Raw genomic sequence first — 27,409 nt, forward strand, 5'->3', positions numbered from 1 at the left:
GAGAGGGTCTGATGTTTACTATAACTTTTTGGAAAAGAGGAAAATAGGGTGTTAATGTAAATTACAGGAGAACATTTCTCTGGTATGAGCAAAAAAGAGAGTAAAATTGCAAATCTCAAAATTAGGTTTCTTAATATCTCTACAACTAAGTAATCATTTTATTTTCTAAGGTCTATATAAGAAAAGAGATCAAGAGAGAAAGAGTTCATTAAGTATAATAAAATTGTATTCCATATTATATATAACAAGAATATATATTTTGCCAAATTATAGACTATCATATCTTCCATAAACTTATCTGAAAACAAAAGGGATTTTTTCGCAAATGGCAATGAGACTCATATTAAGGATCACTACAATATAAACATATTGTCTAAAAGGAATCCTGCCAGGGAACCTACACTTCATTAATATTATTTGGCGCCCTGAAACATTAGATATTCGGATTAGATGCATTCGATCTAATAGTTATAGCTGTTTAACATATCGCTACGACATTATCTCAGGTGGCGCCCAACAGTAATATGTATATATTTTTGATTAGAAAAATTTCGAAATTCAAAGTCGTTGATTCGAATTTTCCACTTATATCATTATTTGTTCTGAATAAAAAAAATATTTCAGACGGAGAAACTCGAAATCTCCCTCATAAAGATGGCGTCCAACATAAATTAACTTGGCATAAAGTGGGATGCTTTAGAATTTCAAGTCATCTCTTCTAAGTTTATAACAGCGTTTAAAATATCTTAACGTTAATCTCATGTGGAGACACGAATATCTGTGCTTATGGCGAATTAAAAATATGTCGTATTAAAATTAAAAATTTTACCCATACTGATGGCGCCCAATTTATAATAATTTTAATAATCTATTCCATATTAAAACGAATCGCTCAATTAATTTCACTTTAAATTGTAAGCCTTTATCTTGAAATAACAAAGGAAGCTCCATACTTTGCAGTCTTCGCCTAAATATTTATAAGCCATCTCTAAATTTTTCATTGAGTATTTTAGCATCTCAACGAGTTTATTTGATGTGGCGCCCAACGTCTATCTGGCGCCCAACGTCTATCTAATTAAAAAAAATCATAGTATTTCTCTATTTTGAATAAAAAGCATTTACCATTATGAAAATCGCAATCTTTATCATAAAGATGGCGCCCAACTTTAAAATACATGAAGTTCACAATAATTCCATTTCTAATCGAATCGTTCAATTAATGTTACTTTGAATATGAAGCTTCAGACTTTTCAACCTTTGCCCTAGCATTCATTATCTAGTTTTGTTCTCGAAACATTGCAAATTTTAAATATTTGACATTAGGTCCGTGTATTGATCCCTAATTAAATGAATTTCCTACTGGAAAATTTAAAAATTTCCCAATAGTGATTTTCGTCATATAATATTTTAGTCGCAACGATTCCGTATTACAGCGAATTGCTCAACATATGTTCCTTTAATATAGAAATTTCCATTTTGATATGACAATGAGACGTTCCACACTTCCAAGCCTTCGACCTTCAAAGTCATCTAGAGCCGATTTTATTATTTATGATGTGGCTCACAACGGACATTTGCATGTATTCCTGATTAGAAATTATGGGAAATTAAGACTCATTGGAAATTAAATTAAAATCCATAAATACGGCGCCCAATATATCCAAATTGAAACGAAGCGTTCAATATATGCTACATAAGATCAAGCTCCAGGCTTGTAGGATTTTAAAAACCAACTATATCACACAAATGACGCCCAATGTGTATTTTTATTAATTACTATACAGAAACATTTCCCATTGGGAAATTCAAAATAAAAATAGTGTCCAAAGATTGAATATGGCGCCCAATATATCTATATTGAAATGAAACTTTTAATGTATGCTACGTTAAATCAAGCTCCAGACTTGTAGGATTTTATTAACTATTTCGCTAATATGGCTCTTAACGTCTATTTGCATTTATTACGGAAAATTCAGAATAAAAATGGCGCCCAACGTTTGAATTTTTGACATAGGCCTTCGTCAGTAAACCTAGCAGGAAATTCTTAATACATATTTTTGCATTTGAGGTGGAAATTTGTCTGTCCTGAATGAAATAAGCCGAGTAGTAGCGAAATATTTGAGCTGACCTATATTTTTATTACGTTTTTTAAATAACTCCCTACCAAAAATTAATACCCACGTTTCGGGGCATGATTTGATATTTTAGGTATCTTTAAGTACTCATCGAATGGCAAACCTTCCTATCAGAAATTATAAATAAAGGTCTACTCTTTAGGGTGATATCTGAGGTTGAGATTGCCTCTATATAAGATGTCCCCATTTTTCGGAGTTTTGAGGTTTTCAAATAAGTTTTTAACCAAATTCACTTTTGTTCATATTGTTTGGGAAATCTTTATTACTAAATATTACCAATATCAGTTCATGAACAGGTATTGGAAACTTTATTTCCAAATATGGCGCCCAAAGTATTCAACATTGTTCCTTAGAAAATATTTTCTCTTGAACTAAAAATCATAATTTGTTCTTATTTGTCATTTTTTCTGTATTAAATCACAGACTAGGGAGATTTTGAAATTTTCATATAAAGATGGCGCCCAACATATGTGAATTTAACTTTCAATTTACCATTTTTTGGTGTGATATTTGAGTTTGAGGTTGTCTCTATATAAGATGGGTATTTGGAGGTTTTCAAATGAGTTTTTTAACGAATTAATTTTTTTCTTATTGTTTGGCAATTGTTTATTGCTAAAAATTAGCAATATCAGTTCAAGAACAGGTATTGGAAACTTTATTTCCAAATTTGGCGCCCAACGTATTCAACTTTGCTCCATGGAAAATATTTTCTCTTGAACTAAAATCCATAATTTATTGTTATTTGTCATTTTTTCTGTATTAAATCACATACAAGAGAGATATTGAAATTTTCATATAAAAATGGCGCCCAACATATGTGAATTTAACTTTCAATTTACCCTTGGCGCCCAACTTCATCTTTGCTCGTTAGAAAATATTTTCTCTTGAACTAAAAGCCATAGTTTATTCTTATATACATACTAGGGAGATATTGAAATTTTCATATAAAGGTGGCGCCCAACATATATTAATTTAACTTTCAATTGACTTCAATTAGTATTGATCGGTTTGTTACACATAATGACTGCTTTTGGAAAACTCTGACTCTCATAAAAATATATGAGAGTCAGAGTTTTCCAAATTAGCGTGGCGCCCAACATTAATGATTGAGTTAAAAGATCAATTTTCCACACTCTGACGATCCCATCATTTGGCCCATAATTTAATTTTTTTCATGATAGAAATATTAACTTGTGGAATTAGTGGCGTCTTACACATAAAAGTGGCGCCCAACATATCTTATATAAAATCTCAGTGGATTGAATACTAGTTTGAAAGGTAATTCAGTAAGATTTGAAAATGTATATGTTGAGCGGTACTCCAGAGGGAAATTTTCTTGGACTCTCCCCTACAGTGTATCATGAAGGGAGAGTGTATCATGAAGTCTTGCGTCAATGAAGAAATTTATCAGGAAATTATGCGCAATTTGTGACAAACAGTTCGCCGGAATCTGCCGTGGTTCCCTGAAGTGCAGGTTTAGATTCCACAATGAAAATGCCGTTGCCATTTCCAATAAAATCCTAAAATAAAAACCATAAATCTTAGTATGATGATTCCAACTTAAATACAACTGAAATCTTTACAGACACATACATATACGAAAAATAAAACTTCTGCCCATACTTGTAAATATTTCTACAATAAAAAAAATGTTTCCATATAGTATGATGAAAATGAAAAAAATAATATAAAATTTAAATATTTTTTTCCTTATATAAATAAATATTTTTCTTTTTATTTCTGTGATAATGTAAGAACAATTATTTTCTAAAATATAAATAAAAAAATTACTTTCAAAAGATTTTTAAGCTCAAAAAAAAAAAAAAATAATATTATTATATAAAAATGCACAAATTTAAATAATTAAAAATAATTAATATAATACCATTCAGTATAAAAAATACAACTACAAAAAGAAATAATTAATAAAAAATTACAATAGTAACAATAACAAAAACCTAAATAAACAACAACCAAAGATAGATTTTTGAAAATAGAAACCATACAACAAAAAGAACACATATGTTTCCTATTAAATAAATTGGAAATAATGGCAAAAAAATATAAAAAATAAATATTTTTGATTTTTTCGAAATAAATATATTTTTAAAAAAAATATTTTTTTTGAAACTGGAAAAATTATTTAACTTTTAAAATATTAAAAGTGATTAAAAAACTATTATGTTCACAAAATGTGTTATATACAAAAATAATTATTACAATAATATTTTTAATTTAAAAGTGATTATTTGAAATTAGTATTTCAAAAATTATTAATTATTAATTCTTTAATTAAAATATAAAAAAGTAACTATTTTTGAATGAACCATTATGTGAAATATAAAATAATTTTTAATTTAAATAAAATTTGAGTTTTCAATTTTTAATTTTCATTAAAAATATAAAATTTTCTTTCTTTTTGAAAAAAAAAAAAATTGAAATTTCTTTAAATAAATTCTTTTTATTTATTTTATGTTATTTTATTTTATGTTTATGTTACTTTTGTTTTTAAACAGAGCTTATATTTTGGAAAACTTTTAAAAAAAATATTTAAAATTTTTTAATTTTTTAATAAGGAAATTATTTTAATTTAAAAAAGATATTATCATATTAATTAATAAAAATTAATTATGTAATTAATAGAAAAATAGTTAATTAAGAATGTTTTTTAATTAAATATATTTTAAATAAAAACAATTTTCTTAATTAATTATTTTTATTTAAAGACTTGAAAAGTTTTCAATTAAAATATATATGTAAACATTTAATTGGATTTTTTTTACAATTTGTTATGATTTTTTTATTTTTATTTTTATTTTATTTTTGGTAAATTTTCAATTAGGAATACAAATCCAAATTATATATTAGAAAAAAAATAAATGTTTTCCATTAATTCGAAAATATATATACATATATATTATAATATATTTTATATATATTTCCTTTTTATGTTTGGTAAAGTTTTAATTATGTATTAAAAAAATAAAATATTATTTGTATATTAATATATACATATATTACATATACATATATGTATATTATTATATATTTCATTAAAAAAAGGTTGTTGTTTGCCCCAAAAAATACTATATAAAGCAATTATTTTTTTTATTTAATTAAAAAAACATATTATGTATAATAATTTTAAATTAATACAAAGATTCCTATCATTACAAATTTAAAATAAAATTATAGCTGTATTTTAGCCAATATGTAAAAAAAAAATAAATAAAAACAAAAAAATCCTTAATAAAAAATACACACACAATAAATTTTAAGACCTATAGACATATACATAAATACATAAAAAATATATATTTAAAAAAAATACCATTCATTATTTTAGCAAAACAATCAAAAGTCGTATTAAAAATTTAAAACAAAAAATCAATTATGAAATAAAAATTAATTGTAAAAAAAAAATTCACATTTCTTCTAAAAAAACAATAACATATTTGTAAATTAAATATGTAGAATTATATTGATATATGCCGTGCATAAACGCAATAATAATTAGTAAATAAAATATAAAACTTAACTCAAATTCGTATTCAAATATTTTTCAAATTTAACTTATAAAAAAATACCATTATTTAGTCCAGACATTAAAGTTAGCATAAAATTTAATAAATATAAAACAAATTATAAACTTTCGAACATATATGCAATTAAAAAGTATACCCATTTTGAAAATAAATATATATTTTTAAATATTGAATTTAGTTACATAAGAAAAATTATTATAAAAATCATTACTAGATTTTTTTCTTCTTTGGAAATTATTATCGAAAATTTCAAATTAAACAAAAAAAAATAAAAATTAAACTCTTCTTAATTAAAAAACTCAACAACATGAGTTAAGTATATATTAATTAGTAACAATATAAATACTTTGTAAAATAAAACAATCAATTCCTTATAAATAAATTAATAAATTATTGAAAATATTTCAAATTAATATTAATGAAAAATTATCTGGTGTTTTATTTATTACAAATTATGCTCTTTTTCGGGAATCATATTGAAGATTGCTTAATGAAACTCCTATTCAGCAATGCTGGATAGCAGATTTCCGTTTGAAACCCCATATTAAACGAGTTCAGCTAAGCTGAATTGAAGATTTCCAATGAAAAATGAAATTCAGCTAAATTACCGATATTCCCCATCTTCAATTCAAGTTTGGAAGAAATATTACAAACGTAAAGTGTGAATGAATTTTTTTACTCCCTTCGATAGTTTTCTGAAATTGATTTGGTCTTAAGAAACATAGTTTAAACCCTATGTATTTTGATGAGGCCTCATTGAAGCCCTGAATTGAAGGTTACCTAATGTAAACCTAATTCAGCTGGGCCGAATTGAAGGTTACCTAATGTAAACCTAATTCAGCTGGGCCGAATTGAAGGTTACCTAATGGAAACCTAATTCAGCTGGGCAGAATTGAAGGTTACATAACGGAAACCTAATTCAGCTGGGACGATTTGTAGATTACCTAATGGAAACCTAATTCAGCTGGGAAGAATTGAAGGTTACTTAATGGAAACCTAATTCAGCTGGGCAGAATTGAATGTTACCTAAGGGAAACCTAATTCAGATGGGCAGAATTGAAGGTTACCTAATGGAAACCTAATTCAGCTGGGCAGAATTGAAGGTTACCTAATGGAAACCTAATTCAGCTGGGCAGAATTGAAGGTTACCTAATGGAAACCTAATTCAGCTGGGCAGAATTGAAGGTTACCTAATGGAAACCTAATTCAGCTGGGCAGAATTGAAGGTTACCTAATGGAAACCTAATTCAGCTGGGCAGAATTGAAGTTTACCTATGGAAATGGAAATCTAGTTCAGCTGGACGGAATTAAAATTTACCTATGGAAATGGAAATCTAGTTCAGCTGGGGCGAATTGAAGTTTACCAAAGGGAAACCTAATTCAGCTGGGCCGAATTGATGGTTACATAATGAAAACCTAATTCAGCTGGGCCGACTTGAAGGTTACCCAACCGAAACCTAATTCAGCTGGGCTGAATTGAAGTTTACCCAATCGAAACCTAATTCAGCTGGGCAGAATTAAAGGTTACCTAATGGAAACCTAATTCAGCTGGGCCAAATTGAAGGTCATCTAATGGAAACCTGATACAGCTTGGTCGAATGAAAACCTAATTAAACTAATATTTTCTCAAGCGAAAGCAAATCCAGCTAAGCTGAAAAGAACTGTTCTTACTGAACACCTAATTTAGCTAAGCTTAAATGATGTTTACCTAATTGAAACCCAATTCAGCTAAGATGAAAAGAAACCTTCTTAAGCTTAGCTGAATTGAAATTTACCTGAGAATTACCTCATAGAAATCTAATTCATCTGGTCTGAATTGAAGGTTACCTGAAGTAAACATAATTCAGCTAGGCCAAATTGAAGATTACCTCATGGAAACCTAATTCAGCTAGGTAAATTAAAGGTTGCCTAAGGGAAACCTAAATCAACAAATATTTTCTCAAGCGAAACCAAATTCAGCTAAACTGAAATGAAGTTTTCTTAGCGGACCCACAATTTAGCTAAGCTAAAATAAAATTTGCTTAATGGAAACCCTATTCAGCTAAGCTGAATTGAATAATACCTAATGAAAATCCAATTCAGCTAAGATTAAATGATGTTTCCTTAATGGAAACCAAATTCAGCTAAGCTGAATTGAAGATTTTCCTTAAGAACAACCAAATTCAGCTGATCTGACTAAAAACTGTTGGTAAACGAATCGTCATTAAGGTAGTTTAAATTAAATATTTCCTAACGCGAAGGCTTATTCAGCTGAATTGTATGTCCTTTCGCATTTTGGGTACTTTTATGGTCTATGATCATTTTCCAAGAGGATGCAGCTTAGAATTCCAGGTTAGTGGTGCAGAAGAACTTCTTGACAGAAAATCGGCTATAAAGCTATCGGCCTTAAATAGTGCGGGTCCTTTATACAAGACCCACACTATTTAAAGCACTTTTATGCTCCCAGCCTCAATAGAGGAGGCTGTAGTTTAGCAATTTATGTTTTGGGAGGCAATATACGTTCACGCTTTGACATAGCCCGCATATTTTCAGTATTTTTAAGTTTTGAGGACGAAGGGTTTTAATTTGGTGTTCCGTTCACCAAATTTCAATATAGGTCCATATTTTGATAAATCCCGATATTACGGTTTACGGTATTCATGGTCTTAGATGCAATATCTAACTTCCTATCCCATTTGCGGTATGCTGAAGGTCTTACCCGAACTTGCTAACTTAAATATTTCGAATTTTTTGGTATTTGGCTATCTCGGAGTACAAAAAACTTCTGGTAGGATATTCCGTTCCATATAAATGTCCGGTCCCGCTGTCCTTAAGGTCTTCTACGAATTTTCCAATTATTTAAAGTATAAAAACCTCATAAAAATTCGGAGAGATAGGTGAATGTTGTACACAACATCCCGTCCCTTCTGCCAGTATGTTGAAGGTCTGAACCGAACTTTCAAATCTGATAGGCTCGAATGCGGTATTTTCTTTTCTCAGAAAATTTAAAACCTCCAGGCAAACAATGTCGACCGATTAATGGTATTTTGGTGGAGGGCATAACAAGTTCGACCCGCCCGAACTTGATGACTTTTTTAACTTGATTTTCTTTGATCTCCCATGAACCAACAATGGAGATCCAAAAATTGACATTGCAACAATGAAGTCCATCAATTGAACAAAATAAAACTACAGTTATAATCATGAACAAATATTAGCTGACAGTAAATGTCTCAATACGAACCACGATTGAGAGCGGAACTATTCCGATGTGAACTCAAGCAATTAACACCTTTGCTGCTGTTTACGGAGAATGTCGATGTTAAATTTAGATTTATTTTCTTCTTTAACTTGCGTTTTCGTTCTGCTGGCCGAGCTAGCCTAGGGTGCAAATTATTTGCTCCGCTGTTGCTGCTGCTGCGGCAGGGAGATAACTTAATTTATTAGCACAAATTTTTAATAATTAATTGAATTGGTAAATAACCGAACATGAAGAAGAAGCAGCAGAGTATTGGCTGGAAATCTCAATAATTTTCCATAGTTTTGTACGATTTTTTTCGCTGCGGGAGACAGATTCGCACAGTTGATTGGAAACTGTCACATCGAACAAACGAACGCTTACCTAAAGTGATAATATAGAAACGGTACGGTTCGGAACATTACGGAAAAAAATAGCTGTAATGTCACATGAAGAGGATATAGTCCACAGTGTAACGGGGAATTTCGGGCGATGGCAGTTACGCACCATAATCTTAGTGTTTTTGTGTAAAATCCCCACCTCCTGGTTCATGGCCTGTGTCATTTACACAGCACCAGTTCCACAAAAAACGGATTATTATTGTAAACCCTCATTGAATAATATTCCGTTAGAGGGAAATATTACCCACGTCCACCCCGAGGAATGGATACACAAATCCTATCCCGCACGTGAATATCAACAGAAAACCGATCGTGAATTTCACATCGATCAGTGTTATATACGTAAACCCTCGTCGGCAGAGCTATCGAATTACACAAATCCCTTTGATGAGCCTCAGCAAGATCAAAATTCCGATTCAATTGTACCCTGTGATCATTTTGAACATATTTCGGAATATAAATCACTGATAACGGAATTTGATTTGGTCTGCTCGCGACAGCTGTTGGTATCCGTTACGCAGTCGTTTCATGCCCTGGGAGCTTTGATCGGTGGATTTTTGGCAGTGAAGTCGTTGAGAATGTAAAAGATTTAATTTTCCTTATATTCCGATTGATGACTGATTTCTGTCTTTTCAGAGTTAGTCCCAAACGGCTGATGTTGTATGGCATGATCGGCCAAATCATCTGTGGCAATATGACGGGACTGGTATCCACGTTTGTTCTGCATGTCTACTATCGCTGTTTGACATCGATATTTTGTGCCTTCATGTATACATCGGGACAATTGATATGTAAGTATGTCGAGAAGACGGATAAACATTTAGCTGAATTGCTGATATCCTAATAGAAACCTAATTCAGCTGAGCTGAATTGCAGTTTTCCTCGTGGTAACCTTGTTCATTTGGTCTAAACTAAAGATTTTCTAACGAATATCCTCATTCAACTGAGCTTTGTTGAAGATTTTGCAATTCAGCTAAGATCAGTTGAAAATTTCTAAGTTGAGCTGGAATGAAGATTTCCAAGGAAATACTAAATCAGCTAAGCTGAAGTGAAAATTTACCAACAGAAGCCTATTCAGCTGGGCCGAATTAAGGTTACCTAATGGAAACCTAATTCAGCTAAGCCGAATTGAAGTTTAACTGATATAAATATAGTTCAGCTAAGCTGAATTGAAAATTTTCTAATTTAAACCTAATTCAGCTGGGCCGAATTGGAGGTTACCTAATGGAAACCTAATTCAGCTGGGCCAAATTGAAGGTTACCTAATGGAAACCTAACTCAGCTGGGCCGAATTGAAGGTTACCTAATGGAAACCTAACTCAGCTGGGCCGAATTGAAGGTTACCTAATGGAAACCTAATTCAGTTGGGCCGAATTGAAGGTTACCTAATGGAAACCTAATTCAGCTGGGCCAAATTGAAGGTTACCTAAAGGAAACCTAATTCAGCTAAGCCGAATTGAAGATTGCCTAATGGAAACCTAATTCAGTTGGGCCGAATTTGAGGTTACCTAATGGAAACCTAATTCAGCCTAGCCGAATTGAAGTTTAACTAATATAAATATAGTTCAGCTAAGCTGAATTAAAAATTTTTTAAATTAAACCTATTTCAGCTGAGCCGAATTGAAGGTTACCTAATGGAATCCTAATTCAGCCAAGCCGAATTGAAGTTTAACTAATATAAATGTAGTTCAGCTAAGCTGAATTGAAAATTTTCTAAGTTCAACCTATTTCAGCTGGGCCGAATTGAAGATTACCTAATGGAAACCTAATTCAGCTGGCTCGAATTAAAGATTGCCTAATGGAAACCTAATTCAGCTGGGCCGAATTGAAGATTTCCTAATGGAAACCTAATTCAGCTCGGCCGAATTGAAAATTTTCTAATTAAAAACTAATTCAGCTCGGCCGAATTGAAAAATTTCTAATTAAAAACTAATTCAGCTGGGCCGAATTGAAGGTTACCTAATGGAAACCTTATTCAGCTGGGCCGAATTGAAGATTTCCTAATGGAAACCTAATTCAGCTGGCCCGAATTGAAGGTTACCTAATGGAATTCAAATTCAGTTAAACATACATTTTTTTTAATTTGGTTATTTTTTCAGTGTCCGACATCACCGCAGGCAAGGCACGAACAATGACCATAATTCTCTCCGAATTATTCTCTTCGATTGGTTTGATACTACTACCGGGTATATCGATATTCTTCGATAGCTGGAGTCATTTATATGTGGCCATATCGTCGTCCCTATTATTGTTGGTGATACCACATAGGTAAGCCCCAACCTGAATACATCAAATTTATAATAACCATTTCTCTTCCTCCCGCTCCGACAGATGGATAGCCGACAGTCCTCGCTGGCTACTCCAACATCAAAAAATCGATAAGACCCTGACACTCCTTCTCGAATCGGCAGCATTTAATAATCGTTCAATACCCTTAGATATGGAACAACGTCTCGAACATTTAGCCACCGAATTGCAAAAGAAACCAACGTCCACCTTTTGGTCATTGTGGGATGGTAAATCCCCAAGACTTTTTATCATCCTAATACATTGGGCTTGGGCCGTCTCTGTAGTTATCTATAGCGTTATGGTGGTAATGATACGTTTTGTGGATACGACACAATTGCATGTCAATACTTCGTGTTTGGGTAAGTTCGGACGAACGGAAGATAACGGGGATTTTTAATGTCGGTATCTAATTTTAGGTTTTGCTGAAATGTTGGGAATATTTTTGGGACTCTATTTGACCCTTTATACCCGACATAGGTGGCTGTGGTCTGGATATTTGATGTTGTTTGCTGGAGGCATTACATATCTGATTTGGTTTATACCGGATTCAAGTAAGTTGAATTTTTAAAGATTTATTTTATCTGCGATATTTAAATAAATCCAAATAGATACATTATCTATATTATGAAACTAACATAGATAAATTATGTACGTTATCAAAATAACGTAGGTAGCTTATCTAAATTATCGTAGTAAAATAGATACTTTATATGTGTTGTCATAATAACATAGATACATTATCTTCGTTATCGATATAACGTAGATACTTAATCTACGTTATAAAACTAACGTATATACATTATCTACACTTTTAAAATTCCGTAGATAAATTATCTAGATAATGTTAGATAATACATAATGTATGTATGCTATTAAAATAACGTAGATAAATTTATCTTCGTAATCCAAATAACATATATTCATTATCTACGTCATCGAAATAACGTAGATACTTTATCTACCTTATCACAACTACGTAGAAGCTTCATCTACGTTATTAAAATTAAGTAGATAAATTATCTACATTATTGAAATAAAGTAATCACATTATCTACTTTATCCAAATAGCGTAGATACATTATCTACGTTATCAAAATTACGTTTATTCATTATCCACTTTATCCAAATAAAGTAGATACATTATCTATGTTATCCAAATAACGTAGATACATTATCTTCGTTATCCAAATAATGTAGACACATTATCTACGCTACTAAACTAATATAGATGCATTATCTACGGTATCCATATAACTTAGATACATTATCTAAGTTATCCAAACAACCTAGATACATTATCTACGTTATCAAAGTAGCATAGATACATTATCTAAATAATGTAGATAATGTGTCACATTATCTATGTTATAAAAGTGACATAGATAAATTTTCTGCATCTACGACATCCATACAACATATTTACATTATCTGCGCCATCTAAATACATTATCTACGTTATCCAAATAACGTAGATCCATTACTTACGTTATCCAAATAACTAGATACATTATCTACGTTATCTAAATAATTTATCTACATTACCCTAATAATGTAGATAAATTATCTTCACTATTCAAATAACTTAGATACATAATCTACGTTATCCAAATAAATCATCTAAGCTTTTCAAATAACACAGATGCATTATCTAACATTGATACTTTATCTACATATAACAAATGTCGTATATACATTATCTACTTTATTAAAATAACGTAGATAAATTATCTACTTTACCAAAGATAACGTAGATAATTTACCTGCATTATCAATATGACGTAGATAAATTATCTACAGCATCCATATAACATATTTACATTATCTGCGCTGCTTAAATACATTATCTTCGTTATCCAAATAACGTAGATTCATTACTTACATTACTCAAATAACATAGATACATTATCTAAATAACATAGATGAATTTTCTACATTTCCCCAATAACGTAGATAAATTATATACGCTATTCAAATAACGTAGATACATTATCTACGTTATCGAAATAAATCATTTAAGCTTTTCAAATAACACAGATACATTATCTAACGTAGATACTTTATCTACATATAACAAATTTTATTTTTTTTTATTTTTATTTATTTATTTGAGATCAATTATAAAGTTTACATTTCATTTGAAATCCCACGAAGCTAATAACTAGCTTGTCTGTGGGAAATGTATAGGTAATGTATATATATATAAACATGTCAAAATTTGCTGTAGCTCAATATTAAAATTTCAGTGACATTAATTAATAATTATTCAAATAGTAATTTTTGATTAACTTAATCCTAGTATTTTTGCTTTCATCTATAAGTTTGGCAGGAAGCTCATTTAGAGCTAGTGGTAGAGACACAGATATCGCGTTCTTTTCATAATCATTTCTATACGGCGGTACTACATATCTTCCTTCAGCTCTTCGTCTTGTATTATGATTATGATTTATCTTTTTCGCCAAACTCAGATCATCCATGAATTCCTTTACGATCGAAATAGAGTACAGTTGTTTAATATTGAGAATTTGTTGTGTTGTGTACAATTGTTTTGTGTTGTTGTTATGTTGTGAGCGATTATAAGTTCTTTTATTTAGTAGTTTGACAATCCTGTTTTGTGACACCTGCAGGAGCCTACAGTATCTTGCGTTTCCCCATGCCGTGATTCCATGCCTTAGATGTGACTCAACTAATGAGAAATATGTTTGTTTTATCACGTAATTTGGTGCACAGTTTCCCAAGTGATATAATGCATATGCAGATTGCCTTAGTTTTTTCTGCAAACTTTGTATATGTGGTTTCCATTTAAAGTTTTCATCAAGATGGACTCCCAAGTATTTGTAAGTTTCGACTAGTTCAATGTGTGTATTACAATTATCTCCAATTTGATTGTTCATATTTTTGTAATGTATACATTCTCTGTCGTGGAAAATAATTTTAATGTTTGTATTCGGTTTACTTCTTGGACGTATATGCATTATTTTTGTTTTCACAGAGTTTATCACTAATCCGTGGTCATGACACCAATTTGTAAGTATATTAAACTCTTTTTGAAGTGTATCCGTTGCTATTTGTAACGACTTGTTACATACTATTACAGCAGTATCATCTGCGTAAGTAAATGTTACACTGTTCTTCAATTGTAGCACCATTTCATTTGCGTAGATTAAGAATAGAATTGGACCCAGTTTTGAGCCTTGTGGAACACCATATTTTACAGCCACCATGTTGCTGTTTGTTTCGGCTACTTTAACGCAAAAGGTTCGGTTAGAAAGATAATTGGCGAACCAGTTCAGACAATGACCTCTGATTCCACATTTTTCTAACATATATAATAATTTTTCATGGGGTAGAGTGTCGAAAGCTTTACTGAAATCTATAAATAGAGCAAGGCAATTGTTATTTTGACCCAATGACTTATTTATGTAGTTGGTAAAGTGTCCCAGTAGTTGGTTGATATTTTTCCCTTTTTGAAATCCATATTGTTCTTTGTTAATTACTTCATATTTTGTTAGGAAGCCACTAAGTCTTCTTCTTTCCTCAAGAACTTTTTCCATTACCGGCAATATGGAGATTGGTCTGTAGTTATTGAAATCAGTTTTCGAACCATTTTTAAATATTGGTCTTATAATTGATTGTTTCATCATATCGGGTATAGTGGTTTCATGTATGCTTGAGTTAATTAATTTCGTTACGATCGGTGTAAGTTGATCGGCATTGTTTTTTAAATCCAGTGGTCTTATATTATCTATTCCAGCACTTTTACGAGGATTAATGGACTTTAGGATGTTATTGATTTCCTGTTCAGTAGCATATTCCATAAACATAGAGTTTTGTATTATTTTATCACAAGTTGTGGTTAGTGTAACAATTGAACACGGGTGGATTATTTTCAGCACGTTCTCTTTGAAGCTTATGGCGAAGTTTTCGGTAATATCTTTCAAATTTTCACTTTTAAAGTTCATTTTTATATTTGAATCTACATTGTTCGACTTTTTTCCCATAATAGTATTAATAAGTTGCCAAGTACCTCTAATGTTGTTTTTATTTTCCAAAAACTGGTTATAAAAATGATTATTTTTGGCTTTATATATGTCTTTATTTAATTTGTTATTAAAGTTTTTGTATATTTTCTCGTTGATTTTATTATTTTTGTTTCTAGACCATTTCTTATACAGTTGGTCCCTAATGTTGCAGCACTTAAGTATATACTCATTAAGCCAAGGATACGCGTTTCTCTTTTTAAACGTAGATATTTTAATAGTAGAATTATTATATATCTCATTGAATTTATTGTATATATTATTGTATAATTCATTAGTATTATTAGATATACACATTATTTCTTCCCAATTTATATTGTTTACTTGGTTCTTGACCTTGCTGTTATTTATTATGTTTATGTGTTGTGAGTTTTGGGTTTTCATTGCAGTTGTTTTGTTTTCGTGAATATTTCCGATAATTAAAAAGTGATCTGAAATTTCGATTTTCACTATTACTGCGTGAGCTTTTAGTATTCTCGAATCCCATCTGCATATTAGGTGATCTATACACGTATTTGTTTGGTTATTGTTGTCTTCGCGAGTTACATTTGTTACCATGCATTGTAGACCGTTAGATGAAAGGAGATTGAGGTAGTTTATTGTTGTAGGGTTTCGTTTCATGATGTCAATATTCATGTCACCAGCTATTACTAATTTATTATTTCGGCTTAATAAATTTATTAAATTTTCTACTTCCTTCAAAAATAATTTTATGCTTTTACAAGGTGGGCGGTAAACTGGTATTATCGTGAACTCAATGTTGGTTGAAGTTTTGATATCTAATCTCATTGTTTCTGCGGACTTCAAATCAATTTTTATCTCCGTGTATTGTATGTTATTTCTGAGATAAACCGCAATTCCACCACCACGACCTTCTCTGTTAGAAAAGATTCCATTAAAACCATCAATGTGATAAAATTGACTTTCACTATCAGATATATTTGTTTCGCAGAGTATTATTAATTGAATTTTATCCATAACTTTTGCGATACTTGCGATAAATGTCAGAAAATTTTTTCTTAAAGATCTAATGTTAAAACTTATCATCGACATATTATAATTCAAATATTCCATGCTTATGTCGTTTACACTATTAACTATTTCTTCAGTAAAATTCATTATTATTTTGGAATTTAAAATAGTATAAAAAATAAAAAAATAAAAATAAAATTATAATTCTGTATATACAGTTTATTTTCGATATCGAATATAGTTTTTATAGCATTAATTTTGATAACTTTTAAATTGCAGTTTTTATTGATTTATTTTTTCAGTTTTGGCAAATACTTTTAATTAATTTGTTGAGGTTATATCTTCAATATCTGTAGAGTTATGTATAATCGTAAAGCTGGAGTTTTCATTTTTGCGGGCATATATATTTCCATTTTTTACCCATACAAATTTCCATCCCATTTCTTTAGCTTTTGTTTTGGCCATCCATAGGAGACGTTTGTTATACGCAGTTAACTCTTCGTTCACGTAAACCACATTATTCTCTCCATTTGCATCTCTTATTTCCACTTTGTGTCTCTTAATTTTACTCATTAATTCAATTTTCTTATTGACCGTTGAGAGTTCAACAATGATCTTATTTTTCCTTTTTACCTTGTATGCTCTGTTTACGTCAGTGGTATTTATTTCTACACCTGTGCATTCACTTATCTGTTTCAACAGTTCGTAAACGTCCATGTTCTCATCCATAACATTACCAATCTCAATGTTCTTATCGAGTGCTTTCTGTTCCATTTTCGCTATTCTTTCTTTGAGTTCACGTATTTCTTTCTTATTTTCAATGTCGCTCATCTGAAGCTCTTTTACTTGTGTTGTTATTGTTGCTACATTTTTGTTTATTTCTGCGATGTGTTGCTCAATTCTTGTGCTCACTGCTGTTACTGTTGTTATGTTTGTTGTTAGTTGTTTTATGCAGTTCTGCATTTCTATCATACCAGCTCTCATCTCAGCTATTTCTTTTTGTTGTGATGACATCTCTACGTTGTTTAATGATGTTGTTGGTGTTGATGTATTTTTGTAACGTTTACTTGTTCTGGCAATGTCATCGTCCTCTCTTTGTTGTTTTGTGTTTGTTTGTTTATCGTTTCCATTATTATCTGACTGGATCTCATTATCCGAGTATATTATACTCATATAAGCGTTGTTAGGGGATTTTGTTATTGGTTTGCATCGATGACATCTCCAATCTGCTTTTCTTGCATGTCCCATGCTATTATATGAGCTCTCAGAGAGAGAACAGCACGGATTAAAATGAAATTGTCTGTTACAATGATAACATCTCACAAAGTTTATTGACTTTATTTGAGTAGAACACTGCCCACACTGGTTATTTACTGGTATTTCTAGCATTGACATATTATTCAGATATTTAATATCAAAAAAGCTTTATCAATTTATTGACAAAAGGATATTCAAAAACCGAAGAATTTGCTGTTAAAAACACCAATGAATTATTAGTTTGAAGTGCTCGTATGTAATTGTGCGACCGATAACAATGACGGCTACAGCAACCTAATCTGTGACAAGTTTGTTTGAAATCGCTTAATATTTGGATAGAGCTTCCATATATATTTTCGCCCGATTTCAAGTAAATTGGGCATCAAACTCCTCATGTTAGTCAGATTGACATCAAATTCTGCACTACGTACAAAATTGAGCATAGAATTGCGTAGTTGCGTTTTATAGAAGTACAGACATATGCCAACGGATGACCTATTTATATTTGTTTGAAGTCGATTTACATACTTTTGTCCCATTGTAACAAATGACATGTTTATGGATAGATCTAGGTAGATTCACATTTAGATAAATATCACATATTTTATTTCGTCCAATTTCATGTTAATATTCTTGTTTAATATACCCATAGTGGTGAAGGGTATTATATAGTCGGCCCCGTCCGACTTTACTACTTTCCTTACTGGTTTATATATAGATTAGTCCTTCTGCTCATCTATATAGAAAATAGCTCGTATTTAGGTATTCTATATTAGCAGACTTTCTCTTAAAGTAAACATTCTGTTTACACATACAAGAAGGCCTCTTGTTGAGGTCTTAAATTAATGCCTTCAGTAGAAATGGATCTATTTTTGAAGTATACATATATAAGAAGAGCTGCTCCTGTAGAGATTTCTGTAAAAGTAGATATCCTCCACTTCTATAAAATAATAGAAATGGAACTTCAACAGAAGAAGGCCACGTTTTCGTCTATAATTTTGTTGTGGTCCTCTATAGAAACACACTTTTTATTCAGGTGCTCTTGTGGAGGTCTTTTATAAAAGTAGATATCTTCCACTTCTATAAAGGATAGAAGTGGAACTTCCCCAGAAGAATACCTCTTCGTCTATTCGATGATATCCTGATGACGTCGTTAAAAGAAGGTTATTTTTTAGGGATCTAGAGGGTAGATAAAGAGCTTTCATGTAGGTCTTTTATAAAAGATGAATATTTCCGCTTGACTTATACTATAATCTAATGCCTATAAGGTGTTTCTACAGAGTACATTTTACCCTTACAATATATTTATTAAATTCTCAAAATTTATTCAAAAATTTTTCTCTATTTTTTCAGAAATCATTTGTCGAAAGGTAAGTCCAACAAATCGCTATAATTAAATTTCCTTATGCTCTTTAAATAGAGAAAAATAAATATTCTGGATATGAGGATATTACTCCACCCAATAAATTTACTGCAAATAAAACAAAGTTCAGCATTCATGACCATAATGCCAATTATTAATAATGCCCAGCCATTATTCCCTTCATATAGTTGGCATGGCATTCAAGCCATTTAGTTTACATTTATGACTAAGTGCTAAATAGTGTCACGATGTTTGTGTTTTGTTAATTAATTTGTGAACTTTCCAAGCTATTCGCCTGAAACACATACTCCACACCCACCCAACCACCCCTCCAACAACATACATAATTATCGCGACAGAGAAATTTTTATAAAGCCAACGGATGAAATGGTATTTTTGTTGGCCTAGTTGATGATATAAACCCCATCATGTTGTTGTTGGCTGGCGTTTGGTTCCTTTCTCGCTTGGCATTCGGCCAAGAGTTGAGTTTACTGGAATATCGGAAATGAAGCTTACGGCTACTGCCTTTTTTTTTGAAACAAAAAACAAAACTTTGTTAGTTAGTACGTTTTCCAACTTTTACTTGTTATACCCTCCACCATAGTATGGAGGGTATATTAGTTTTGTTTTTCCGTTTGTAACGCATCGAAATAATCATTTCCGACCCTATAAAGTATATATATTCTTGATCAGCGTAAAATTCTATGACGATCTAAGCATGTCCGTCTGTCCGTCTGTCCGTCTGTCCGTCTGTCTGTCTGTCTGTCCGTCTGTCTGTTGTAATCACTCTAGCGTCTAAACGAATTGAGATAGATCGCCAAAATTTTGCATAGAGTCGTCTTTTGTCTGCAGGCAGGTCAAGTTCGAAGATGGGCTTTATCGGTCCACGTTTAGGCATAGCTCCCATATAAGGGTACCCCCCAATTTTCGGTATTTTGAGGTTCTTGAGCGCGTTTTTCAACTGAATTCGCTCAAATTTGGTATATTGAGTTCGTATTGGGTAGCAAATCTTTCCACTGAAAATTATAAATATGGGTCCATATTTTCGGATAGCCCCCATATAAGGGTACCCCCCAATTTTCGGTATTTTGAGGTTCTTGAGCGCGTTTTTCAACTGAATTCGCTCAAAATTGGTATATTGAGTTCGTATTGGGTAGCAAATCTTTCCACTGAAAATTATAAATATGGGTCCATATTTTCGGATAGCCCCCATATAAGGGTACCCCCAATTTTGAGGTATTTTGGGGGGTTTGATCGCATTTTTCTACCGAATTCGCTGAAATTTGGTACTTTGAGTTCTTATTGGGTAGCAAATCTCTATACTAAAAATTATTAATATAGGTCAATTTTTTCGGGTAGCCCCCATATAAGGGTACCCCCCAATTTTCGGTATTTTAGGGTTCTTGAGCGCGGTTTTCAACCAAATTCGCTGAAATTTGGTACATTGGGTTCTTATGGGGTACCAAATCTCCCCACTAAAAATTATAAATATAGGTCCACTTTTTCCGGTAGCCCCCATATAAGAGTTCCCCCAATTTTCGCTATTTTGAGGTTCTTGAGCACGTTTTTCAACCGAATTCCCTGAAATTTGGTATTTTGTAGTCATATATGGTAACAAATTTCCCTACCAAAAATTTTTAATATGCACCCCTTTTTGGGGTAGTCCCCATATAACCCCCTTTTTATACCCTCCACCATAGTATGGAGGGTATATTAATTTTGTCATTCCGTTTGTAACTCATCGAAATATTCATTTCCGACCCTATAAAGTATATATATTCTTGATCAGGGTAAAATTCTAAGACGATCTAGCCATGTCCGTCCGTCCGTCCGTCCGTCTGTCCGTCCGTCCGTCTGTTGTAATCACGCTATCTTCTGAAGGAATTGAGATAGGATGCTGAAATTTTGCATAGGGTTGTCTTTTGTCTGCAGGCAGGTCAAGTTCGAAGATAGGATATATCGGTCCACGTTTAGACATAGCTCCCATATAACAGTACCCCCCAATTTTCGGTATTTTGAGGTTCTTGGGCGCGTTTTTCAACCGAATACGCTGAAATTTGGTACATTGGGTTCTTATTGGGTACTTAATGTCCCCACAAAAAATTATAAATATAGGTCCACTTTTTCTGGTAGCCCCCTTATAACGGTACCTCCTAATTTTCAGTATTTTGGGGGTTTTGATTGTATTTTTCCACCGAATTGGCTATAATTTAGTATTTCGAGTTTTTAATATGTACCAAATCTCTCCACAAAAAATTATAAACATATGTGAATTTTTTCGGATATCCCCCATATAAGGGTACCCCCCAATTTTCGGAATTTTGGGGTTCTTGAGCGCGTTTTTCAACCGAATACGCTGAAATTTGGTACATTGGGTTCCTAATAGGTTCCAAATCTCTCCACCAAAAATTATGAATATTGGTCCATTTTTTCGGATAGCCCCCATATAAGGGTACCCCCAATTTTCGGTATTTGGGGGTTCTTGAGCGCATTTTTCAACCGAATTTGCTGCAATTTGGTAATTTGTAGTCGTATATGGTAACAAATCTCTCTACCAAAAATTTTTAATATTCACCCCCTTTTTGGGGTAGTCCCCATATAACCCCCTTTTTTATATTAAAATAGTTATCTGATTTGTTCCGCGTTTTGAGTTTGGTTCTAAGTCTCTTTTGTAATCATTTCACCTGCGGAGGATAGAGAGATAAACAATTAGAACGTAAGGTTCGATAATTAACTATAGCCGCATTTAGACCTAGCCCCTGATTGGAAGTTCGAGAATTTGAACTAAGCTTGGAAGAAATAATAAGATGGGCAAAGTTTGGATGAAATCTAAATTTTCTGAAACGGATTTGGTCCAAAGAAACATGGGGTCTAGAACCAATATTTCGATGAGACACATTTTCACCGTGTTAAAGTCTATACACCCTCATTAGCCATAAGGCTGAGAGTATAATTATCCTTTAAAATTTTCTAAAATTTTTAATTATGGTTTACATAATCCGTTTTTAGAAATGTCGGTATAGGTCCACTTTTTGGTATGTTCCCTATATTTTCATTTCTAGTACCTGTCAATATATCTATGGTGGAGGGTATCCAAAGTTCGGCCCGGCCGAACTTACCGCTTTTTCACTTGTTTTTATTTGTGGTTTAATTTGTTGTGGTTAGTTTGACGTTTGCTGGAGGTCGTCGTCGGCATCATCGTAGGATCCGTGTAAGAGAAGCTGTAGAAGAGAATATTGCTGCCAATTTAAAAATGGCTTTTATGGCTGTCACTGTTTGCAAATTCTTACTTTTGCTTCTCCTGTTTGTTTTGTTGTTGTGCAATGGTGTGTACAAGCAGTAACGTCAGCATTGGAGCAGAACCAGCCGAACCAGCCTCACAAAACTTTCGAGTTATTAAAATGTTACTGTTTGAGTTAGTCTTTTGTTGTTGCCAAACAAAAGTAAATAATTATAATAATGAAATTAATTAAACATTTGAAATGTTCTTTGTCTTTGACTTCATCGTCTCGTTCTCATAGCAACGAAAAATTTATGCTATGAATTTTTTGTTTACAAGTGAAAATGTTGCCAATTGCCAACTTTATCGGTCAATTGTTTTTCTTTTCTGAAGAGAAAGATAGATAGAGTTCTTCAGAGTTTATTTAAGGAATGTAATTAAATTTTCGGAACTTAAAAAATTTAATGGTAGGCGACAATTTGGGAAGCTATTAATGAGTGTTTTGTCAACATTTTATTGTTGTTGAGAGTCTTAAAAGGGAAACACATAAGAGGACTTCAGGCATGGTATGCTTAGTTGACTTTGCTTAATGTAAAACAATAAAGGAGACGGCGTCAAAAATCAAGTTGAACTCTGATATTTCATTATAAATTGATATTTCATGCAATGTCATCTTAATATGTAATGCCGGCATCATCGTATATGTTTTCCCCTTTAGAAAAAAATAGGACTTCAATGGGGTTTTTATTTGTAGGAGACTTCAATAGGAGATTGTAAAAGTTCTCCTGAGATAAAAATAAACGCAAAATCCATATGAGGACCATTCTCGATTTAAAATTTCGACGATTGTCAACCGGCTGTGTCCCTGAAGTCGTTCCATCGTCGTCATTAATTTTTGCTAAAGTCAATGTTGGAATACTTAGAGAAGAACATAAATTGACATTTTTTTAAGTCCATCTTTTCGACGGCTGGCTTGATTGTCAATAACTGAAACATCGGAATCTCAAACTTTCAACGCAATTAGAAATAATACATATCTGTCTTTGGTATGAACTAGGACTTTGCTCGAAAATTAGCAAAATTACGGGTCAATGAAAATAACTTTAATATTATTTTCGATAAAAAACAATGCTGGAAAATGTGGATCTTGACTGATTACATTTATCCTAGTTGATATCGTGCCGCACCAATCGTAAAACAACTGTTTCCAAAAAGACAAAGTGTTGAGAAGCTCGCTGTCACATTTATCTTACACAATAAACCGATGATATCTTAAATCGATAGTTTTGTTTTTCCGATTGTAACTCATCGAAATAATCATTTCCGACCCTATAAAGTATATATTAGGTTGGGGAAAAGAAATCCATTATTATACCCATCACCACTCTGTGGTACAGGGTATTATGTCTTTGTACATATGTTTGTAACAGACAAAAATAAACGAGATAGACACATGGTTCCTTTTGAGAATATGCATAGAATCACTTTCTAAGTCGATTTATGCATGTCCGTCAGTCTGTCCGTCTGTCTATCTGTTGATGTTAAATTGTAAACAAAGTACAGGTCGCATTTATAATTCGATTTGACTGAAATTTGGTACAGCTCATTTATGTGGCCAAAGGACGAACCCTAATGAAATTGGGAAAAATTGGTCCAGAGTTAGATAAAGCTCCCATAAATATTTTCGTCCGATTTAAGGTAAATGGGGCACCAAAGTCATTCTATATCCTTCGATTTGCACGAAATTTAGCACAGAATACTGAATTAGGACCAGAATGATGTTTGCCAAGTTTCGAGAACATCGGGTCAGATTTATATATAGCTCCCATATATATTTTCGTCCGATTTAAGGTAAATGGTGCATCAAAGTCCCTATATATCGTTCGATTTGCATGAAATTTGGCATAGAGTTCTGAATTAGGCGCAGAATAATGTGTGTCAAGTTTCGAGAAAATCGGTTAAGATTTAGATATAGCTCCCATATATAGTTTCGTCCGATTTAAGGTAAATGGTGCCCCAAAGTCCCTATATATCATTCGATTTGGATGAAATTTGTCTGCCAAGTTTCGAGAAAATCGGTTACGATTTAGATATATCTCCCACATATAGTTTCGTACGATTTAAGGTACATGGTGCACCAAAGACCCTATATATAATTGGTTTGCACAAAATTTAGCATGGAGTACTGAATTTGGTCCAGAATGACGTGTGCGAAGTCTCGATAAAATCGGGTCAGATTTATATATAGCTCCGATATATATTTTCGTCCGATTTAAGGTAAATGGGTCTCCAAAGTCCCTATATATCTTTCGATTTTCACGATATTTGGCATAGCGTACTGAATTGAGTTTAGAATGATATGTGTTAAGTTTTGGAAAAATCGGTTCTCGTTTCGATATGGCTCCCATATATACATATATATTCGTCCGATTTTACATAAATAGTGCACCAACCTTCTAATGTTTGTCCGATTAACACGATTTTTTGCACAACGTATCAAGTTGAGACTTGAATAACGTTTTTGCGTTTTGTTGATATAGCTTCCATATATGGGTGTCGAATGGGTGTCTAAATGAAAATAAAATTTTAACAGTGCGGGGACCGAATAGCGTGCATTAATTTTGCTATAAATCATAAATTTATCCCATGGTACGAAGTCGACTCTAAATGTGGCCGAATGAAATTAAATTTATCATTGGTTGCAGAAAGACTTGTACATATGTACAATATACCCAAAGTGGTCGGCCCAGTCCGACTTTACTGCTTTCCTTACTGGTTTTTTCTTCGACAAAGGCGAAAACGCCAATCGGCTAAAATTGTGAATGGTGGTTATGGTTCCGATACTGTAATAGCCAATTATGTGCAATTTTGATTTCGCAGATTCCGTTCAGGAATTTTTCATCTTAAAGATGCACCTCGCAAAAGTAGGCCGGTCGTCGAAAATATCGATAAAATTGTTTTCCACTAGGACAACGCTAGGCCACACGCATCTACAGTGACTCGCTAGTAGTCTTGGGCAATCTCGTTCAGTTCAGTGATCGAACGAACTAGGTAATTTTTTAAAAGTGAACTAGGTCGTTCACCTCGTTCAGTTGCCTTATATCGTTCAAATGATCACTCAGTTCAATTGGTAAGAAAACGCATTGCTTTGCTTTTAAATGTTGCTTAAATTTATATACTGACTATACCTAGCTACTGCAGTATTTGCATTTGACCTTTTGTGCTCCGCATTTCATGAAATAAGACCTCAATGGACTTATTTGCTGAGTGCTCATTTATTAAAAAGATTTTCTATGAAATTGTTCTTGATTAACGCCGTTCAGTTGGTCAAAGTCGGTGCACCTGTGAACGAAACAGAAGGTGTAGAGTAAAATTTAATGTTGTTCAGTGAACGACGACGTTTATTGAGCAAAGCCGTTCGTTCAGCGACCGACGCCATTCAGTGACCGACGACGTTCATTGAGCAAAGTCGTTCATTGAGCAAAGTCGTTCAGTGACGGCTTTTGGTAAATAGAATCGTTCAGTGAACGACAATAATCAACATTGAACTATGTCGTTCACTCGTTCAGTGGATTGACTCGTTCAATTGAAATAGGTCGTTCACGAACGACACAAGACTACTCGCTAGAGTCACTGCATTTGGTCCAAATCGGACATTCCGAAGCATGAAAGCACGAAAATCCTATAGTTTGTATGAAAATAATGGATTTATTTTTCCCCAACATTATATTTGGAGTTTCAGACACTGCAGTCATATATTACTCTAGAGTGTTCTATCGAATGAAATAAAAATACCATGAATTTTTTCGATATTTCTTACAGAAAAAATTGTCTACGCGCAGATGTGCTCAGTGTGTAGATGTGTAACTGCTTTGCGTTAACTCAACGCAGGTTGTGCCGATACTAAATAATATTTTTATACCCACACTGTGGTACAGGGTATTATACCTTTGTGCATATGTTTGTAACAATCAAAAGGAATCGAGGTAGACACATCCCGGCTAACAATTTGTTCCAAATTTACCGATTCTGCAAAAGTTACCGATTCTGATGCTGAATTCTTACCGAAATCGGAACACAATTCGACTTTCTTAACGAATTGTAAATGAATTCGTAGAAGAAACTCGTGTGAAATTAAGGGACAATTTATGGGAATTTTCGATTTTTACCCAATTTCGAACAAAACTCTAAAGGAACATTCGAAAATATGCAATACGGAAAGATTTTCTGATACATTTTCAGAAGTTCTAAATAAAATGAATTCGGAAACTTCAAAAATGTGACGTCTGTTAAGATGGATCTATTGAATATACCCAAAGCGGTGATGGGTATCATATAGTCGGCCCCGTGTGACTTTACTACTTCCCTTACTGGTTTTTGTTTGCATTCTCAACCCCCTTCATGCTATTGATTTGTTGCCAATCTCAGAACGTATAAACTCAAGGTATTTATCGATAACATTACCCTTTTAAATAACTACTACAAAAAAAACTTCTTTTCCGGAGCGTCCATTGAATATGCCATATTGATTTTAATAGAATGGATCCTTATTGAGGTCAGCTACGGAAAAATGTCCCTCGCAGAGATCTCTTATAGAGGAAGGTCTATAGCTGACGCATTTTATATAGATGAAGGTCTAGAGGCCAAGTCATTCAGGAACTCTCAGATATGTTTTTTTCCTACAATAAGATTATTTTTTCAACGTACCTACCATCATTTTATAACATAAGTGGCTGTAATTTAACATTTCCGGAGGATTCCAACAGAGAAGAAAGGCAGACTAAACGATTTTACTTTTATATAATTTTTCCGGTATATTTTCTCGTAAAATTTGTAAATCCGCAATAATTTCCATTCGAAACTAAAGTCTTAAATATTTATGTGATTTTATATATTTTTCCTGTTTATCTACGAACCTTAGGAATGGTTCAATGTGTATGTATGTACAAAAGAGACTATATACTGCATTGCAT

The 27,409-nt window shown here is 32.4% G+C and overlaps 2 protein-coding genes across 2 annotated transcripts; one reads left to right on the forward strand and one right to left on the reverse strand.

Annotated features, from left to right (window-relative positions):
• Nucleotides 1-9,339: 9,339 nt before the first annotated feature.
• On the forward strand, nucleotides 9,340-14,063 carry LOC133338783 (solute carrier family 22 member 3-like). Its single transcript, XM_061546890.1, has 6 exons — nucleotides 9,340-9,878; nucleotides 9,935-10,089; nucleotides 11,398-11,566; nucleotides 11,630-11,946; nucleotides 12,004-12,138; nucleotides 14,053-14,063. The coding sequence occupies exons 1-6, from the start codon at nucleotides 9,340-9,342 to the stop codon at nucleotides 14,061-14,063; spliced, it is 1,326 nt and encodes a 441-aa protein (XP_061402874.1).
• A 2,854-nt stretch (nucleotides 14,064-16,917) lies between these two features.
• Nucleotides 16,918-17,769, reverse strand: LOC133338785 (uncharacterized). Its single transcript, XM_061546891.1, has one exon. The coding sequence runs from the start codon at nucleotides 17,767-17,769 to the stop codon at nucleotides 16,918-16,920; it is 852 nt and encodes a 283-aa protein (XP_061402875.1).
• Nucleotides 17,770-27,409: the final 9,640 nt, after the last annotated feature.

Source organism: Musca vetustissima, unplaced genomic scaffold, assembly GCF_032173495.1.
Source record: "Musca vetustissima isolate MV318-11 ecotype Yass unplaced genomic scaffold, APGP_CSIRO_Mvet_v1 utg29385, whole genome shotgun sequence".
Classification (NCBI taxonomy): Eukaryota; Metazoa; Arthropoda; class Insecta; order Diptera; family Muscidae; genus Musca; species Musca vetustissima.